Source organism: Pimephales promelas, chromosome 17 (assembly GCF_988280905.1).
Source record: "Pimephales promelas chromosome 17, fPimPro1.hap1.1, whole genome shotgun sequence".
Lineage (NCBI taxonomy): Eukaryota > Metazoa > Chordata > Actinopteri > Cypriniformes > Leuciscidae > Pimephales > Pimephales promelas.
In genome coordinates this window covers 2,943,862-2,958,756 of record NC_142785.1, presented here as the reverse complement: position 1 = coordinate 2,958,756, position 14,895 = coordinate 2,943,862, and the positions used below count along the sequence as shown (strand labels likewise).

The window sequence follows — 14,895 nt, the reverse complement described above, 5'->3', positions numbered from 1 at the left end:
GTTTTGTTTTGCTTTGTGTATCACGTGTTTCCTTGTTTGTCATGTGATCCTACCATGTGTCTTGTCTTTTGTTATGATGTTGCTCAGTGTCCACAGGTGTTTCTTATTTACCACACCCCCTTGTTAGCTTGATTAGCTTGTTTGTCTGTGTATTTATACCCCTGTGTTTCAGTTGTTGGTTGTCGGTTGTTGTTTAATGTCACTCGGTTCTTGCCTGTTCATCTGTCCTGTTCTGAGGTCCCTGGATTGTCTGTTAGTGTGATTAATAAATGCTTGCGATTGGATTTACTTTCTGTCTCGTTCCTGACCCGATGTGACAGAACAACCGACCTCAAATGAATCCAGCAGCACAAATCCGGGAGTTTGCTGGTCAGATTGCGGCCTTGGCCCTGAATAGCTGTGATTTGTTCCAGTATACCTGGGGGTTTGTTCCTCTCGCTGCCTCCTGCTCTCTCGGTGATGAGGCTATTAAGCTGTGTTACCAGCTAGGGGCTAAGGAGGTCAACCCGAGGGAGCTCCCCAATCTCTCGGGTCTGAACTGGAGAGAGGCGATCTTCGTTTGTGAAGAGAGTTTCATTCCAAAGCTCACCGTCAGCCCTGCCGAGCCTGCGCTCACCGTCAGCCCTGCCGAGCCTGCGCTCACCGTCAGCCCTGCCGAGCCTGCGCTCACCGTCAGCCCTGCCGAGCCTGCGCTCACCGTCAGCCCTGCCGAGCCCGAGCTTTCAACGCTGGTTCCGTCCAGCTCTCCAGAGATTGAATGCTCTTCGCCGCTGGTCCCGTCCAGCTCTCCAGAGATTGAATGCTCTTCACCGCTGGTTCCGTCCAGCTCTCCAGAGATTGAATGCTCTTCACCGCTGGTTCCGTCCAGCTCGCCAGAGTCTGAATGCTCTTCGCCGCTGGTCCCGTCCAGCTCTCCAGAGATTGAATGCTCTTCGCCGCTGGTTCCGTCCAGCTCTCCAGAGTCTGAATGCTCTTCGCCGCTGGTCCCGTCCAGCTCTCCAGAGATTGAATGCTCTTCACCGCTGGTTCCGTCCAGCTCTCCAGAGATTGAATGCTCTTCACCGCTGGTTCCGTCCAGCTCGCCAGAGACTGAATGCTCTTCACCGCTGGTTCCGTCCAGCTCGCCAGAGATTGAATGCTCTTCACCGCTGGTTCCGTCCAGCTCGCCAGAGTCTGAATGCACTTCACCGCTGGTTCCGTCCAGCTCTCCAGAGACTGTATGCTCTTCACTGCTGGTTCCGTCCAGCCCTCCAGAGACTGTATGCTCTTCACTGCTGGTTCCGTCCAGCTCGCCAGAGACTGTATGCTCTTCACTGCTGGTTCCGTCCAGCCCTCCAGAGACTGTATGCTCTTCACTGCTGGTTCTGTCCAGCTCGCCAGAGTCTGAATGCACTTCACCGCTGGTTCCGTCCAGCTCTCCAGAGACTGTATGCTCTTCACCGCTGGTTCCGTCCAGCTCTCCAGAGACTGTATGCTCTTCACTGCTGGTTCCGTCCAGCTCGCCAGAGACTGTAGGCTCTTCACTGCTGGTTCCGTCCAGCCCTCCAGAGACTGTATGCTCTTCACTGCTGGTTCCGTCCAGCTCGCCAGAGTCTGAATGCACTTCACCGCTGGTTCCGTCCAGCTCTCCAGAGACTGTATGCTCTTCGCTGCTGGTTCCGTCCAGCCCTCCAGAGACTGTATGCTCTTCACTGCTGGTTCCGTCCAGCTCGCCAGAGTCTGAATGCACTTCACCGCTGGTTCCGTCCAGCTCTCCAGAGACTGTATGCTCTTCGCTGCTGGTTCCGTCCAGCCCTCCAGAGACTGTATGCTCTTCACTGCTGGTTCCGTCCAGCTCTCCAGAGACTGTAGGCTCTTCACTGCTGGCTCCGTCCAGCTCTCCAGAGACTGGATGCTCTTTACTGCTGGTTCCGTCCAGCCCTCCAGAGACCGTCCAGCCCGTCCAGCCAGAGACCGTCCAGCCCGTCCAGCCAGAAACCGTCCAGACCGTCCAGCCAGAGACCGGCCAGACCGTCCAGCCAGAGACCGTCCAGACCGTCCGGCCCGAGACCGTCCAGACCCTCCAGCCCGAGACCGTCCAGACCGTCCAGCCCGAGACCATCCACTCCCCATCTGCCCTTCACCCGGGGACTCAACCCAAATATTTTTTGGGGGGGGGCCCAGTGTCCCAGCCACGGCCGCCCGAAGGGCTCTCACCGCCGTGGCCGCCCGAAGGGCTCTCACCGCCGTGGCCGCCCGAAGGGTTCTCACCGCCGTGGCCGCCCGAGGGAAATTCACCGCCGTGGTCGCCCGAGGGGACTTCGCCGCCGTGGCCGCCCGAGGGGTCTTCACCGCCGTGGCCGCCCGAGGGGTCTTCACCGCCCTGGCCGCCCGAGGGGTCTTCACCGCCGTGGCCTTCGCCTGGTCCTGCTCCGCCCTGGCCGTCGCCTGGTCCTGCTCCGCCCTGGCCTTCGCCTGGTCCTGCTCCGCCCTGGCCTTCGCCTGGTCGTCTGCTCCAAGTCTGGTCCTGTTCCCCTGCACAGACTTGGCCCTCCTTCCCTCCCCCAGGACCACCTCCGCGTCACCACCCTCCTGAACTTGTGTTTTGGGTTTTGTTTTGGGTGTTACACTAGGGGCGTCGGGAGCCGCCCATAGGGGGGAGGCTATGTCACGTTGTGGGTTTTGTTTTGCTTTGTGTATCACGTGTTTCCTTGTTTGTCATGTGATCCTACCATGTGTCTTGTCTTTTGTTATGATGTTGCTCAGTGTCCACAGGTGTTTCTTATTTACCACACCCCCTTGTTAGCTTGATTAGCTTGTTTGTCTGTGTATTTATACCCCTGTGTTTCAGTTGTTGGTTGTCGGTTGTTGTTTAATGTCACTCGGTTCTTGCCTGTTCATCTGTCCTGTTCTGAGGTCCCTGGATTGTCTGTTAGTGTGATTAATAAATGCTTGCGATTGGATTTACTTTCTGTCTCGTTCCTGACCCGATGTGACAGTTTAGAGTGTATATTTTATGTTTAAAGTAATTATTAATTATAAACTGATAGAGATAAGATGCATTGGTTTGGTTCTAGGGTCACCACTCAATTATATTGAAATTGGTTGAAATTTGTCAACTTATATTAATTATTTGTAGTATAAACACAATTTTATGAGTTCTGTTGACAATGTGTTGATCATTACATTAATCTAAACTGAAATGTTAAAAAATGCTGGGTTGTTTTAACCCAATTTTGTGTAAAATATGGACAAACCCAGCCATTGGGTTACATTTTTAAATTACATTTTTAACCCAATGGCTGGGTTTGTCCATATTTTACCCAAAATTGGGTTAAAACAAGCCAGCATTTTTTAGAGTGTATTCTTACACTCCGAAAAAAGCTGCGCTGTTTCAACCCAAATTTGGGTCAAATATGGACAAACCCAAATGTTGGGTTAAAAATGAAGAGCTCTTTTCCAAAACGCTATAAATCCATTTCAATAGTTTTCAGGAAAACTACATTTTTTACCTAGACCCACACATTTTGTGAATATTCAAATTATCCTGTTTAAATGTTTTATTGGTTCAGTCTGAACATTTTGAACAATAATTATTAAATCAAACAACAATATTGTTAATGATAACTTAAAAGTTAATTTTATTTTTTCCCAAAACGCTATAAATCGAAATAAACCTCAAACAAATAGTACCAATTTCAACATATGCATGAAAAAAACAAATTATTAATACCAATTTCAACATATGCATGAAAAAAACGAATTATTAAAAATGATCAATATATGATAACGATATTCAAAAAAGGGATGGGCACCCCTCCAGCACATGCACACACACACACAGGCTACATAACATGTGAGCAAAGCGGAGCAGCATGACGCTTAAATATAAGTTAAAAAAATAAAAAATAAAAAATAAACATTTCACATTTGTTTTTAATAATATTACATTACTTATTTTTATTGTTGAGTAGGCTATGAAAAGGGAACCGCATGAGATGAGTAAGATAGGATCAAAATTCAAAAGCTGCCCAATATCGGAAAATATTTGGAGTGCGTCAGACATGATTTTGACCACTTATTAAGTTTTGTTTTGTAGAAAGCTTGTAAATTTCGTTTCATATAAATTGTATCTTCATTTTAATAAATGTTTCATCGACAAATTGACTGGATTAATACATTAGAAATATCAGTAAATATCAGACAATATAATCAGGACACAGAGGCACGCAGGTGAACCGGAGCGCGTCTCATAATATGAACCGAAACACCGCGATGCTTGCCTCACACAGGCCTGAGAACTAAGCTACAGAAAGCTTTAAATATCTACTTTTAAACAAAACAATTAAAAACTAAAATAAATTGGCAACTCTCTGCGTATGTAGGCTAATTAATTCGAAGTATGCGTTTCTCTGCGCGTTCACTGCGAAGATGGCGAGTAAGCATCATCAACTTTATCTTTGTTGCTGACACTGACAGAAAACACTAGTTTATTAATAAACAATTCAAATGTTTCATGCATAATCATTACTTTTGCCGGTTCTTTGTGGCAAGCTTTATGCATACGTTGAGATGCGGAATATGCAATTAAAAACGCTCATATGGTTTCTCTCCCATTTAATTAAATCAATATATGTGATTACTGATAATACAAATGGCTTAAATGATCTACTACTAGTCGACTAGAAAACTAGGACTCATTTTGAGGAATGAATGAAAATAATAAACCTCTGTTCAGAGTGCCGCCGTGCTGGATTGTGTAGAGCGCTCATTGAATTTGAGGATTTATCGTGTTTAGGCTAAAAACAGGGCTGGCGCTTATCGTGGTTTGGAAAGAAACTGTATCTTGCAGTACATTTTAAACAAGGAAATATAGCGATTCGGCATGAAACGTTGATAGAGCAGTGAAAGGGTTCTGTCCACAGCAGAATGACACGACAAACTCATTTTTTTTAAAAATGTCGTTTAACGCGTTTTGGAAAAGAGCTCTTCAAATGCAAATAAAAAATGTATGAAAGTTGAAGTTGGGTTAAAATTTGAAACCCAACATTTGGGTTTGTTCATATTTTACCCAAATTTGGGTTAAAACAATCCAGCATTGTTTAGAGTGTATATTTTACGTTTAAAGTAATTATTAATTATAAACTGATAGAGATAAGATGCATTGGTTTGGTTCTAGGGTCACCACTCAATTATATTGAAATTGGTTGAAATTTGTCAACTTATATTAATTATTTGTAGTATAAACACAATTTTATGAGTTCTGTTGACAATGTGTTGATCATTACATTAATCTAAACTGAAATGTTAAAAAATGCTGGGTTGTTTTAACCCAATTTTGGGTAAAATATGGACAAACCCAGCCATTGGGTTACATTTATAAATTAAATTTTTAACCCAATGGCTGGGTTTGTCCATATTTTACCCAAAATTGGGTTAAAACAACCCAGCATTATTTAGAGTGTATTTATTAGAAATGTCTGCCTAAATGTGTTTTTTTTACTTCAGAAATTGTTGATAACTTGGTGAGTGAAAATTTGAATCATGCGCATAGTATAGGATAAGGAAAATAATAGATTAAAAAAGTTTTATTGTTATTAATTTATATAGTTATTGTTTCATATTCTTACACCAAATTTGGGTCAAATATGGACAAACCCAAATGTTGGGTTTAAAAATGCAATTAAAAAATGTATGAAAGTTGAAGTTGGTTTAAAATTTGAAACCCAACATTTGGGTTTGTCCATAATTATAATAAATTATAATTTATAAATTATATTAATATATCATATTAATTATAAATGATAAGATGCATTGGTTTGGTTCTAGGGTCACCACTCAATTATGTTGAAATTGGTTAAAATTAGTCAACTTATATTAATAATTTGTAGTATAAACACAATTGTTTGAGTTGATTACTCAAAATTTAAGTTCTTTTAGCACAATTTTTTCTTGTACACTGTAAAAAAAATTAAGTTGCAAAGATTATTGAGACTCTTTCAGTCTAACAAATGTCAAGTTCATATCAATGTGTCGCTCACCGTTTCTTATAATTTATGAAATGAAATGTAATGTACTAGCAATTTCTGAGTGAAATTCTTGACAGTGGAACAATTTTTAGAGTACGTGCAGTAGAATATAACTAGTTTAACGGCATGATCGTACCTTTTGGCTGCGAGACCATGAGCTCCACCTCGCTGGAGCTGTTCTGCATGATGTCGGCGGCCTCGCTGAAGGACATGCCCTCCAGACTGAGCTGGTTGAGAGAGATCAGTCGACCACCTGTCGGAAACATGGAGCTCGCCTTCACAAATGTTCATACAGCGACTTCTGAGGTCATGTCTTGATGTTATTAACACACAATAATCTGATGATTGTAAGGATTCACCTGGTTTGATGCGTCCATCTCGGTCAGCTGGGCTTCCGGGTACAATTGATGCAATATAGATACCGAGGTCCAGTTTCCCTGTGTTGTCTTCTCCAACAATAACAATACCTAGAGGCAAATAATATCATATTCTATATGCATGCTGTGAATAATGTACTTTTATTGTGTTTAATCCACTTAAATATGTAAAATTGAGGTTTACTTTATCCATTTGTGTTGGGACTATCTGAATCTTTTTTTGTTGCATGGATGTTTAGTTCCCAGCGTGCTTTCCAATGAGAGTAGTGTTATGTAAAGGGGACCCATTATGCCCTTTTTCAAAGGCTTGATTTTGTTTTTGGGGTCTCATAGGTTTTCAAAAAACACATTATTTTCCCATATTCTCTATTGTTGCGGCTCCTCTCTTCCCAGTCTGTCAGTAACGCTCTGTTTACTTCCTGTCTCTATGAAGCCCCTCCTTCTGAAAAGCACACTGCGCTCTGATTGGCCAAGCGCTTTGAGTGTGTTTGATAAATGGTCCGCCCGTTACCATAACCACCATTTTAACACACTACCAACTCACTCAACCAGGCCCCGCCCCTTTATTCTGCTTATTAATTATTTAAATGAGGAATATTGTGACGTGTTCGTTCCCGGAAGAAAATTTTAAGACTACAATGGAGGCGTTTCAGGAGTTCAGAAACACTGATATAGAGAATAAGTCCCGCTTGAGAGAGCTTTTTGATGCTCAAACAGCAACATTACACATAGTTAATGTCTCTTTGAATAAATAGAAAATACTTGATAGTGTTCAGTTATGGTGGATATTTAAAGTCTATATTGCTTAATTTTTGAAAGGTAATTTTGTAATGTATTGACAAATGTTAAGTGTACTTTAGCTATTTTCTTTTAGCGTGTCATGGCCGATAAATGAAGGTAGTCTTTACTCAAAACATGGAATTAAATCAACCCATAAGAATAGAGTACAGTTTTTTTGTTTTTTTTTTTGAGTAGTTCAATCCATATCAGCTAGTAATGATCCATAATCCACTTACCAAGGCCAATTTTGGGGTCCTTTTTGAGGGAAACACAGATTATTTCCCTCTCTGGAGGTCGGGAACTTGTTGGAGTACCTGTGAGAAAAGGACACAATGCATTGCGCTGTTTCCCAATAACACAGGTTCATGTTATGGGTTGATGGTCAATCCTACCTCTTGAAGGAGAGTACAATGAAGGGATTTCAGAGCAATCCTTCCAAGAACTACAAGAGTTTCCCCGTAGAGCTGGACTTAGGGATCTAGAAGTGACAGACAAGACACGGATCAAGAATGGATCAACATGACTTTGTTTACAGAGGGGATTTGGGTTTATCATTACATAAATCAGAAAACAACCCCAAAATCCCCATTTCCACCATGTTATTAAGAGTAAAATGTGCTATGAACCAGGTGAAGGATATATATGAACAAACCCCTCAGTTTCGAAACTTCAGAATATGAACAAAACAGTAAAGTTTAGTGTTTATATGTGGAGATTTCTGAGGAAAAACTCACGGCCGAGATTGATTGTAATTAAAATCTACAGATTCGATTAAGAAGATCAACACTTAAATGTGTATTTTGAATGTTTTCTTTACAACAGTTGGAAAGACGACATGTTATTAGAAGCAAAATAGCCCAAAACTAACCAGTGGTTTCAAACATTTTTGCCTTAAAGATGACCTATTATCCTTTTTTTATATGTTCATCTTCCTTTAGTGTGTAAAGTTCCTGGTTAAGCGTGAAAAAGTCCCTCCAAAAGCAGTTATTCTCTATATTACTGTTTCTGAACTCTCTTGCTGTGTCCCAATTCGCATACTATCCGTCCTAAATAGTATTCGAAAATAGAATTAGTACGTCCCAAATCGTAGTATGTTGAAATGAGTGTTTCAAGGATACCCGGATGGTCTACTTTTTCCGGTCCGAATCCGAAGTGTAGATCGATGCACACTCTAACGGCTGATATTGCCCACAAACCATTGCGCGTTGGACGAGGATTCGGTTAGAACTACAAACACGAGTAAAAAGTGTTAAAAAACTACAGACACGTAGTCGATACGGAGGACGCGCCAGTCCCCGCGGTTGTGTAGAGGTTTAGATTAAGAGCTGTGAGTGAAATTATCAGTATCTAAACTGACGAAAATGAATTTATTCAATGTTGTCCACATTATACTGCATTTGCAGCAACATTGTGAACTTTTGTAAAGACACGCTTAGCCATTACGTTTTAAATGCATCATCATATTCAAATTGCAAACACGAGGAGAGCATGAAAGACCCACAACTGACAGATGAACGTGCTCTCCGAAACGGTAGGAAATAAAATTAGATAGAATGGAGGATTTTAACTGATTGACAGGGCAGTTTACGGTGACAGGATGCACGGTTAAAGATGACGTGATAGTACGTCCCAAAGCTTGCCTACTCTTTTGCTACACACTCAAAAGTATGTACTTTTTCCTCACAAAAAGAGTACATACTTTTAGGGCGTAGTATAAGTAAGCGAATTGGGGCGCAGCATCTGAAACGCCTCCATTGTTGTCTTGAGTTTCTTCCGGGAACGAACACGTCACAATATTCCTCATTTAAATAATTAAGATGCAGAATAAAGGGGCGGGGCCTGGTTGAGTGAGTGTTAAAATAGTGGTTATGGTAACGGGCGGGGCATTTCCCAAACACACTTGAAGTGCTTGACCAATCACAACACACTGCTCCAGTTGACCAATCAGAGCGCAGTGTGCTTTTCAGAAGATAGACAGGAACTAAACAGAGCGTTACTGGGAAAACACCTTTTCTAGTAGAGCCCAAACACCTCTTTAACACAAAGACAGACATGGTTCATGGTCGTAGCACATGGGATGCATGAGTTTGTTCTCACCCGGTGAAGTCTAATAAGTCTCTCTGTAGTTTGATCTTGGCTTCGAGGCGGGTAGCGATGTCCTCACAGAGTTTGCTCATGGAGTCGTCGGCAGCGGGATCGAGCCGTCTGTCGTCGTTGAGCGCAACCTCGTGGTTCTGAGCTCGACACACGGCTGCGTACTGCACAATACTGTCCTCTACAGACACGTGCACACTGCTGTTTATCGTGAGCCACTAACAGAGAAAAGCCCATCTAAAGGGAATCTTTATTGGAGTGGATGTGGACTAACCTGAGGTGAGGCTGTGTGTGAGCTGGCGAGAGCTCATCTCCTTGTGAAACTTGTGCTGTGCGGAGCAGAGTTCGCAGAGGTATTTGGCCACTTTTGATTTTTCGGTCAGAAAGGTGTACTTCTTTTTACTGGTGCTGCTCTCAATGACAAACTTACGTCGCTGTGGTGATGAGAGCAAAGGAGTAAGAATTATTATGTTGACCAACGTCATCAGATTAAATCATACAGTCCTCGATTTATTCGATTTTTAATTCAGTTTAATTTAATTCACTCAACCTAAAAATTATCAACCTTATCAATTATCAATATATATATATATATTTATATATACAGTATATATATATATATATATATATTTATATATTAGGGCTGTGCAAAAGTGATTAATCGCATCCAAAATAAAAGTCTGTGTTTACATAATATATTTGTGTGTGCTGTATATAATTATTTTGTATATATAAATACCTATGCATGCATGTATATATTTAAGAATTATTTGCGCTTAAATTCTGTATATATATATATATATATATATATATACATAATCTATATTATATAAATATTTGATATATGAATAACATTTTCTTAAATATATACATGCATGTGTGTGTATTTATATATACAAAATAGTTATACATAGCACACACAAATATATTATGTAAACACAGACTTTTATTTTGGATGCGATTAATCGCAATTAATTTTTGCACAGCCCTAATATATATATATATATATATATATATATATATATATATATATAGTAGAAAATATTAAATTAAAAGTAACAGTAAAGACATTTATAAGACATCAAGTAAATGCTGTTCTTTTGAACAGTTTATTCATTAATGAATCCTGAAAAAAGTATCAAAGTTTCCTCAAAAAGCAGAAAAAACTATTTTAAACATTATTAATACATCAAGCACCAATAATAATTAAACAAAATCATCATATGGATCATGTGACACTGAAGACTGAAGTAATGATGCTGAAAATTCAGATTTGATCACAGGAATAAAATATACTTTACTAAATATTTACATATTCGTTATTTTAAATTGTAATAATATTTCACAATATTAAAGTTTTTACTATTTTTAAACAAATAAATGGAGCCTTGGCGAGTAGAAGAGATTTACAAAAATGTAAACTTTAAAAAATCTTACAGAATAATAATTAACAAATATACTTTTCTAATATACTCCATTTGACAAAATGTGCCATTTACCTGGTTTACTACATTTCTTTAAAAAAAAAAACAGTAATACAATTATACTAACTACAATTTACTTGTACCAAAGGGGTTTCTTTAACTTCTTTCCTTCAATTTTGATATTTCTTTGAGTATGGAGATAATTTTGTGCCATAATTGAACAAACAAATCCAGCATTTGCAAACAAACTCGATTTGCTTTGCAAAGGAAAACTCGACTCGCAAACAAACAGAAAGCAAAGTGCAAGTAAAAAATTATAAATAAATAAATGAGCATAGATAATATTTCACAAATAAATACAGATTGCATGTAACCTTTTGAACAAATTCCAAATCTAGTGCATACAAATGCATATCAGTCTGTTATGATTGTGAGACAATTGGCTTTTTATGAGATCTCGGCTCGATTTTCTCTCAAATGCAGTTGAGCGACTTCCTATGGAAGCTTTTTTCAGCCACTAAATAAAAAAAATTTCGACTTTTTATCTCACAATTGCGAGAAATGAAGTCAGAATTGTGAGAATTGGTCGCAATTGCGAGATATAAAGTCACAATTCTGAGAAATAAAGTCACAATTGCAAGATATAAAGTCGCAATTCAGTGAAATCTCACAATTCTGACTTTTTCTCACAATTGCGAGTTTACATCTCGCAGTTCTGACTTCATAACACATAATTATCAGGCCAATTCTAAGGAAAAAAAAGACTTAACTTTTTCCCCCTCAGAATAGTTAATATCTCACAATTCTGAGTTTACAAAACGCAATTTCAATTTTTTATCAATCAATTCAGACTTTATATCTCGCATATATTCAGAACTGCGAGATGTAAACTGGCAATTGTGAGAAAAAAGTTAGAATTGTGAGATAAAAAGTGGAAATTACCTTTTTTATTTTTCAATCTGTGGCGGAAACAAGCTTCCATAACTTCCTCTTCTAAAACAGTAGATGGCGCTAAACTGGGGGATTAATTTAGCGCTTGCACATTACTTTTTTCGAGCCGAATTTTCCTTTGCAAAGCAGATCTAATTTGCTTGCAAAATCCTGGATTTGTTTTAGTTATGGCACAATATTAACTCCATATCTGTGGGGTTTGAAGTCATAAATGTATAGTTAATGAAAAAGTATATATATATATATATATATATATATATATATATATTAGGGCTGTCAAACGATTAATCGCGATTAATCGCATCCAAAATAAAAGTTTTGAGTTTACATAATACATGTGGGTTCACTGTGTATAATTATTTTTCGTATATAAATACACACACATGCTTGTATATCTTTAAGAAATATTTTCATGTATATACCGTAAATGGAATTATATATGAATGGTATATAAATATAAATATTTGATATATAAATAATATTTTTTCTTAAATATACATGTATGTGTGTGTATTTAAATATATATGCAAAATAATAATACAAAGTGCACCCACATAATATTATGTAAACATAAACTTTTATTTTGGATGCGATTAATCGCATCCAAAATAAATATATATATATATAGTTTTTTGACTTTTTAAAATAATGTACATCTGGATAAAAAAAAAAAATAAAATAAAAAAAAAACTTTATAGGAACTTTAAGGAAAAAATCATCGTACGAATAGCTTACTTAAAATGCTTCCAATGTGCACAATCAACTTGGATAGGAGGACATCTTTGAACGTTTTTATGTATGTTTTCTATTTTAACGAGAATACAAATAAACCTGTGAAGATGATACAGAGTTCTGCATTAGTGTGGACTCACGGCTGAGGTGATACTGCTGGTCTCTCTCCAGAGGAATCTAAGGCTTGTGGTGCGTGAGTTATTTATAACTTCATACACGATGATGCCTTTGGCACACACTCCCAGGACCAGCTCTCCAAACACCGGCTTCTTCTCACGGGCGGCGCGGTGACACAGTTCCCCGTACTCCGGAAGCTGCTGAACGCTCTGTGGGGGAGTCGAGGCAGTGCTGCCAAGTCAATTGGACAGATTATGTAATGTAGGACACCCACTGCCAATCGTCGCTCCAGAAAAGCTGTTCAGACCTAAGGGTGTCCGTGAAATACTTGGCCAGTTGCCCGCTGAGTCATTATGGGTTTAAATAAATCCAATAGATGGCAGGAGGATGAAGAGCAGCACAAACAAATGCAGCTGTCACATTTCCCACCCTTCTCATTCTTTATTTTCACTCCACTTGTGGCCCCCAAATTTAAAAATGTCTGAATTTCATCGCATTAGAAGTTAAACCAAGAACTATCTCAGATCTAACTTCAATTTTCAGACTTTAACCTAGATATTACCTAATACTTTTGTCTTAAACTGTATATCTGTTGTTTCATACCATAGATACAGTACATTTTGTAAAATGTACTGTATCTATATTTCTGATATTTTAAGTGTGTCTTAAATGACTTTAATATATAGGGGCGTCTGAGACTGGTTATCACAATATACCTATATCTCAATAACTATGAGTTTTTGAGTCAAAAGTCTAATTACACAAATGTATGCACTTTTGCGCTTTTTTTCCAGGCGCAACTTTGGATATTTTTGTAAAATTCATTATCTGAAAAAGAGAAAAAATATTTAACTCTAAACAAATCCAGCTGACACATTGATCTAATTATTCATCTATATATATATATATATATATATATATATATAAAATGTAAAATTAATTTTTATATATTTTTAATTATTTGAATTATTCATATTCTCAAGATTTAGAATTTGGAATAAATGTGAAGTCAATATTTTAATTTTATTTTAGCCTATTATTAACATTTTTATTTTTTTAAATTTGATATTTCTGTTACCTTTTGCATTGTTGTTGTTTCATAATTATTTTACTGTCTTCGTTTTGTTGAAAATCTCAATTTAATGGCAGGTTCTATTGTGACAACTTGCCCCATACTGTGTGACAACATGCCCCTTTTGCCAATAATGAGCATTATTATGCTTCAATGGTTCAATGTTCAATAGAAATATAAATGTGTGACAATAAGTCTCAGTCTACCCTACATACTGTACTTCATATAAAGGTGAAGTTTATACTTTCATAAGGAATCATATAATAAGAACAGAAGTAAATATAACCTTGAGGAACTCGATCTCAGCCTCCTCTGCAGTCATGTTTGCGTTGTTGGCGTGTAACCGTAGCAACTCGTCTTTCAGGCAAGGCATTGCCATTTTCTGCAAAACACTCTTGGAAACGTAGTGCTCCGGCTGATAGTAGTTCTTCCCATAGACCTTCATAAGACACAGAAAACATGCTTTTTCTTTAAATCGTTCTAAAACGAGTATCCACACACATAAATATGATATAAATGAGTGCATTACATAACTATCTAGCATCAGCTAAATATATATTGGAACTGATACATTCTCAATGCATCCTGTAATCGTATTATTTATAAACGCTCGGCACCATTTATAGGTGTGACATCACTGAACAGATATACAGTATAGCAGAGCAACACTGAGAATAAACACAAATCATAGAAACACCGTCACGTGTTTATTTCAGATAAACGCCAAGGCAACATTTCTCATCTTCATTTAGTTTCAGTTGAAGTATTAACATAACTAAAACTAATCATTCTTTAATGTTGGAATTTAAAAATATATTATATATCATTATTTATTATATTATTATTTTAAGAGTTATTTGAAAAATATTATTTATTTGTTTTAAATATTAATTTTAAAATACCAGACCAGGGTTTTATTACTTAAGTAAAACTAAAATTAAAATAAAAAAATTTTTAAAAAATTAAAATTGTTAACTGAGATCAAATAAAATCTAAAATTTTTAAAAATAAAATCTTGATGGACTAAAATAACTAAAACTGAAAAAAACAATTTAAATACAAAAATAAATAAACCACACAACAAAATGCCAAAACGTTCAACTAAACTTAAAATGGAAAATTATAAAAAACTAACAAAAACTAATTCAAAATATTAATTTATATAATTAAAGTTGTCACCTCACCCTGGGAATGTATAAATAATATTTTTCAAATAATTGTAATAAATAAATAAATATTGATATTCAATAAATACAATATCTAATATTGACGAATAATTCTTTTTATTTGTTTGAGTTATTCTTGAACTTAAACTAAATGAAAATGAGAAATGTAATATA

At 37.7% G+C, this 14,895-nt stretch overlaps 2 protein-coding genes across 3 annotated transcripts in view; one reads left to right on the top strand and one right to left on the bottom strand.

The window, feature by feature from the left end:
• The window catches only part of mapk8b (mitogen-activated protein kinase 8b), a 67,529-nt gene that overhangs the window by 13,514 nt on the left and 39,120 nt on the right, over window positions 1-14,895 (top strand). The gene's annotated exons all lie outside the window — the stretch shown is intronic.
• The window catches only part of frmpd2 (FERM and PDZ domain containing 2), a 45,112-nt gene that overhangs the window by 17,714 nt on the left and 12,503 nt on the right, over window positions 1-14,895 (bottom strand). The window contains exons 12-19 of the mRNA XM_089121768.1: window positions 13,842-13,994; window positions 12,507-12,692; window positions 9,534-9,693; window positions 9,263-9,440; window positions 7,558-7,643; window positions 7,402-7,479; window positions 6,368-6,475; window positions 6,145-6,261 (exon numbers count right to left, since the gene is read on the bottom strand). Coding sequence (XP_088977894.1) covers window positions 6,145-6,261; window positions 6,368-6,475; window positions 7,402-7,479; window positions 7,558-7,643; window positions 9,263-9,440; window positions 9,534-9,693; window positions 12,507-12,692; window positions 13,842-13,994 — 1,066 coding nt within the window. The remainder of the gene's footprint in view (window positions 1-6,144; window positions 6,262-6,367; window positions 6,476-7,401; window positions 7,480-7,557; window positions 7,644-9,262; window positions 9,441-9,533; window positions 9,694-12,506; window positions 12,693-13,841; window positions 13,995-14,895) is intronic.